Source organism: Nannospalax galili, unplaced genomic scaffold, assembly GCF_000622305.1.
Source record: "Nannospalax galili isolate Female #2095 unplaced genomic scaffold, S.galili_v1.0 scaffold968, whole genome shotgun sequence".
Lineage (NCBI taxonomy): Eukaryota > Metazoa > Chordata > Mammalia > Rodentia > Spalacidae > Nannospalax > Nannospalax galili.
The window spans coordinates 85351-91569 of NW_008357132.1; the positions used below are offsets into that span (position 1 = coordinate 85351).

The 6219-nt window shown below is 52.3% G+C and overlaps 1 protein-coding gene across 1 annotated transcript in view; it reads right to left on the minus strand.

The window, feature by feature from the left end:
• Window positions 1-5337, minus strand: part of Gpr137b (G protein-coupled receptor 137B) — a 44568-nt gene extending 39231 nt beyond the window's left edge. Inside the window, 1 exon segment of the mRNA XM_008855061.3 lies at window positions 4863-5337. Coding sequence (XP_008853283.1) covers window positions 4863-5231 — 369 coding nt within the window. The 5' untranslated portion in view covers window positions 5232-5337.
• Window positions 5338-6219: the final 882 nt, after the last annotated feature.

Here is a 6219-nt window from a genome sequence, read left to right on the forward strand (position 1 = left end):
TATATATATATATATATATAGTGAGTGCTGAGGGACAGCAGAGGAGCCTGGACTGTGTAATGCTAGGGAGTGAGTGTGGGGACAGTGGGGGCAGGGTGTCCGTGAGCAAAGGCAAGCACACTGACACACGGCACAGGTGTTCACACACAGCTTGACACACAGGAACACACAGGATTCACACAAGTCTTACACAAGCATGCATACATAGGCAAGTTACACAAATGTACACAGAAACACACAAGCACGTAGACACTGACATGCAGATACACTCAGGCATACAAAAGCATAGGCACACACATGCACACACAGAGATGCACGCTGGCACACACACGGGTTCACACACAAGCATGCACACATAGGCATGTTCTCATAGATGCACACAGGCATCCACACACAGAGACACAGACAGGTAGAGTACACACAGGTACTCACACAGGTCCTGTGGCCACACACACAGACATACCAGTGTACACAGCTCTGGCTGGCCATAAGCCCAGTGACTGACCAGAGGCCAAGGCCCTGGGTGGTGCACAGACCAAGTTAAGCATAGTACCCACCCCTATGTGCAGGATCCCCAGCTCTAACAACAAGACACCTAGGGGCCAGCAACTCCTGCCTTTTCGTATTTCCCAAGCGTCATACAACTTCATAATCACCAAGGCCTAGAAATCTCCCCTACCTCCAGCTCCCAGAGGCCTGATACATGACAGGAATTTGATAAGTAATTTTTAACTGAACTGAGTGCTGAAAGCCAGAGCAATAAGTCACTTATTTCAAAATCAGTCACTTCTTTTCCTGGTGGAGTGGAGGCACAGTCCATGGATTTGATTTTTGGATGTGTCCTCGTTCCCAAGTCAATGTCCACTGGCCACGGTAACTCTCCCCCACCTAGAATTCACTCCTTCATTTCTCTCCTCAAACCACCCGACCACCATGACAAGACCTTGTCATAGGGCCCAAGAAAAGTCTGTGCCCACTCCGACCAACCAACCTTGGGAGCCTCCAAAACTGGAATCCTGAACTAGAAATTTCTAGAAAGAGTGACTGGGACACACAGAAGTCAGGATGTCAGAGTCCACTGCCCCCATGACTGTCAAGCCCTGCTCTGCAGACAGACCTGCCCCATGCCAGAGTCGAGGCCTTTGCTTTCGGAGGAAGCACTACAATGGCCTCTGTTCAGAGACCCTGGAATGCTTGGGTCTCAGAGTCCCACCCTGCTCTAATGCATCATGAAAAGTGATCTGCTGTGACACTTAACATAGGCACTTAGCACAGGTTCAAGGCTTTGATGTATGTCTGGTCCTACCCTGCTCAGCTGTCCCCTAGAGTTGGTACAGGGACCCATCACTGGAAACAACAGTTCCACAAAACCCTGTGTTCCAAAAGGAGCCCAAATACTTAGGGACAGCACACACACACACACACACACACACACACACACACACACACACGGCACACACATACACCCTCACACAGCGGGTCTCTGGTTGGTAGGCCAGCCACTGCTTCCCCACCTCCCAGCTGTGTCAGAAGATAAGGCAGAGAGGGACAGTCTTATTCATCCACTAGCTGTACAGACCCTCACTCCAGGTCCCTGAAGAGCCTCAACAGGCACCAGCCAATGTGCCAGTCCAGTAGGTATGGACATTAGAGCAAAGTGGATTGTGGAGAGAGTCCTGGTAGAATTCACCCAGCCTGGGCCCTAGAGGTTTGAAGGCCCCAGGAACCTGGAGGGAGGTGCTTGCTGCCACTTCAGATTTCTGCATGTGGTAGGCTCCTGGCAGGCAAGGCAAGAGGCCAGGATGGGGGTCCCAGGAGAAGACACTGGTGGGCACCCACCTCAACATCTGTATGGCTGAGAGAGAGGTACAGGGGATCTCACTGCTCCAAAGGCTTCAGGCAAAGGAAACAGAAAGGGGGCCTAAATCCATGTGGCTATTCTTCCTGAAAGAGACTGGAGAGGAAGGAAGACAGCAGAGAGGATGAGCATGAAGTTAAAGCCACCCACCGCCAGAAGGTCAGCCAGGGCAGGACTGGGACGGACAGGCTGAGCTACTAGACAAGATGCAGTGCCCGAGAGGCCCTGGAAGATGGAGGGAGACGGGTTAAGAGAGCAGGACACGTCCTTCTCTAAACCCTAGAGTTCCAACTGCTGTGTAGTATGAACAAAAACAGAGGGAGGCATTTGAGGGGCAGGACCATTCCACGTGGGATGTGGGCGCTGTGGATGATTGGCATCTTTTCCCTCTGGGTCTCTGAAGAGGGACATGCCCTCTACATGGGCTGTGAGAGATGCTAAGTGACTTGAGGTGCTGGGCATAGGAGTGTGACGACAGAAAAGTGGCTTCCTTCACCTCTCCAATTTCCTTCCAGATTATTCCCATCCCCTCTCCCACCCAACCTCCCACCTTGGAATGCCTGACTCTGGGGACGCAGGCCCATTCCTGCTCAAGTCTCCCAGCCCCTTGCTCCCTTCAGTCTCTTGAGTCATGACTGACCTGTGCACATGACATACCTATGCACATGACATCACCTCAACTATATCTAGCAGTTTTGGAGGTGTTAAGATAGGTCTCACTTTGTCAGGCTGGTCTTGAACTCACTATATAGCCCAGGCTTGTCTCAAACTCATGTCAATCCTCCTGTCTCTGCCTCCCAAGTGCTAAGATAACAGACATGCACCACCATACCTGGCTAGCACACATTTCTAAGTTGTTAGAAATTGTTACATGTTACCTTCCCTCACTATACCTGGATTTACAGGGTCTGAGATGAGCTCGGGAGTCATCCTTAGAGCCCCACTTCAGATACTCCTGATGGCTGAGAACCCTGTGTGGTGGCACAGCATGCTGGAGTCCAATGGCTACCACTGTCTAACTCTCCAAAAGGGTCAGAGTCCTTGTCAGGAGGCTAGGAGTGACCATTCTGTCTACATCTGAGACAATACCGTCTCTTACCAGCCACCCTGGGCCCTAAGGCACAACACCCTTTGCTGTGGCACTGGGCCACCAGGGAAACATAAAAACAGAAGGGTAGTGGCTTGGGGCCTCCTGACCAGTGGCTCCATCTGCCTGGTCACTTTTCCCCTTGCTCAGCATTACTCACCAACCAGCAGATGGTGCAGAAAATGTGCCTGCAGGCCCCTAACCAGGCTCTCAGATCAGCTTGGCATATGACTGCCAGGGCACTAGTCTCAAACAGGGACAGGAGACAAGATCTCCACACACTGTGCCACAGTTCTCCAGGTGACATCACCTTACCTGACTTTTCCATCTTGTAGGAATCATTACCATTTTCATCCAATTACAAAACCCTGTGACTGGGGGCTGGAAAGATGGCTCAGAGGTTAGGAGCACTGTCTGCTCTTGCAGAGGATCTGGGTGTGGTTCCCAGCACCCACATGGGGGCTAACAACCATCCATAACTCCAGTTCCAGGGGAATCCAATGCTCTCTTTTGATCTCCTGGGGCACTGCATGACGTGGGTACACTCACATGCATGCAGGCAGTACAATCATACACATAAACATAGTAATCTATTAAAAAGATTAAAAATAAACCTGTATCTTCCATGGAGCCGATGGCCCGGGCTGGTTTACAAGTTTAAAAGTAGCTCCTTGGACAGGCCATGTCCATCACTCCTGGACTGGAAATACACTTGTCCCACTAGACCACTAAGTCTCTGAGGCTAGACTTGTTTAATATATAGATATATAGTTATGTAATATACTAAATATTATATCTGATTTTGGGAAAGGCGGGGCAGGGTCTTACTCTGTAGCCCAGGCTGGCTTCAAACTTGTTATGTAGCAGAAGCTGCCCTAGAATTCCTGATCCTGCTGCCCCTACTCCAGCCTAGAACTCCAGATCCTCAGACCCAACTTACCCAGTGCAAAGATTACAGGTGTGCACCACAACACTCAACACATCTCTTATTTGCTAACCCAAAGTATTTCCTCCTGATTTTCAGTCAGTGGCGTTTACTTTTAAGAAACAGATACTGTTCAAAGGCACAGGTCAGTAGTCCAGGAGATGAGGTTTAAATTACCCTCATCAGGTGACACAGTAGGTGCCTGCCCCCTGGGCAGAGTCGTGGTAAAAATGAACATTTTAGTATTTGGAACGCTAATGGGAATTGGAGAAGGCGAGAACAATGGCTCAGTGTCATTAAACCTTCCTGAAATGCTTTATACTTATCTGTAAAGTGCTCTGCAATCACTGTGCAATCATTAAGTGGAGAAACAGCCGGAGGAACTCACGTGCTACCCTTTAGCTTATTAACAGGCCTCATAATGAAGCTGGTCAGCCCATTAAAGAGTCGCGGTTCAATTTTACGGCTTATTTCTTGGGGCCTTTCAGATGAGCTCAGACAGCAAGTCTAACCTGCAGCAGCTGGGGACCTGGGTGTGCCCCCAGACTGCCCTGGTGAAGCAATCCTGTGGAATGAGTTACTAAGTCACAGCACAGCAGGGCGCCTAATCCCGAAGGTTCAAAACATCTCATCAACACCAAGCCAGGCCCACCCTGCCATTACTCCAAACAGGCAGTGTCTGGTCCCTAATGTGGGGCCAGCAGGCTGATGACCCTCCAGGCTAGAGGTTAGAGGTTAAGTGCCTGGGGGTGAGCGGACGAGATGGAGGAAAGTAGGGTTCAGGCACTCCTGACGGGCACCCCTGGCATCATCAACACCAAATCTGATGCGTGCAGAAGAGGGAGGTGCCCGGTACCCGGTGGAAGGCTAAGCGAGGGGGTCAGTCATGAGCAGGGCCCTCAGATGGGAGGGTGGGACCCCGGGACCCGCGCCTGTCCCCACCCTCTCCTCTATCCCTGGTCGGGGGATGGAGGCCCCGGTGGTGAACTCACCTGCGTGAAGTACAGGTTCATAAGAGTGAGGGTGAAGAACTGTAGGCACACCGGGAAGCAGTAAAGCAGCCAGAAGACCAAGGGGCTGAGCGAGTTGGCCGCCACGAAGTCTCGGAAGTAGAAGGAGAAGAGCACGGTCCTCAGCGACGCCCAGAAGAGGCAGAGGAAGAGGAAGACGCTCTGGTAACTGAAGCGCTTGTGGCCATAGCGCAGCACCAGCCAGAGCTGCGCGTAGATGAAGGCAAACAGCAGCGCGTAGAAGGCGGTGTAGACGGCCGTGAGGCCGAGCTTCACGTAGGGCGGCACCGCGGGGCTCAGCGTGGGCGGCAGCGAGTCGTTGCTCACAGGCTCCCACGGTGATGCCTCCATCGGGCCGGGGCTTCATCCGCGCGCCCCACCGCCCGCACCTGGGTCCCAGCGCATCGCGCCGAGCCGCCGACCCCGAGCGCAGCCGGGAAAACCAGCCGCACTTCCTCCCACTGCACCACATGATCCTCTGGGCGGCCTTTGTCTGCGATTGGCCAGGCCCGCCCATCCCCACGCCGTGCGCCTCCGGCGTGCGAACCCCCGGGACCGTGCGGGTGCTGCTGAAGCGGGGCTCGGTGCTCTTGCTCCCACGCATCCACCGCTGAGACCGGGGGTTGGTGCCCCTGACCCACCCGCAGCCTCCACCCGCCCAAACCCCAAGGCTGGCTTGGGGAGCATCCATGCGCCTGATCCTCCCCTGACCCCTCCACTGGGACTTGGGGGGCATCCGATCCCCTTGACCCTGGGGAGCCACGCCCCTGATAGTCGCGTTCCCCCACGTGGGAAGGGGGACTTTAGAGGAAGAGTACGAAAGCCCAAAATATCAGAAAAAGCATCCTTAGGTTCTGGCCAGCATACAAAAGACAGAGAAAAGAGAAAAAGAAAACCCAACCAAACCTCATGGTAGGTCAGTTAAGGACTTGGCCAAAAGGCAGGAATTGTGGGAAAGAAAATTACAGTATCTCATTAAAGGAATGACTATTCCTCCTATCTTAAGGTGAATCCACCTTGCTCGGGGAGGTTCCTTAGTCAGGTTATAGACTCTGTCCAGCTGGAATGTTAGGTCTCCACCTAGACTAGAAATTCTATTCTCTTGACCAAAAGGACTTTTCTCTTAATGGGCCTTTACTGCTACTCTAACATTCCCTGCCCCTTTGAAGAAGTAACCCTAAAATCACTTAGGAACCAGATCAGAGATAACAGACCCCAAACACTTGGCATTTCTGACCTCTGGAAAGGACCAGGCTGCGTGGCAAGCTTGTTATATCAATACTCTCTCCTTCCACCACTGGAGGACTTTAAAACAAACTGCAAACCACATAATCTTATT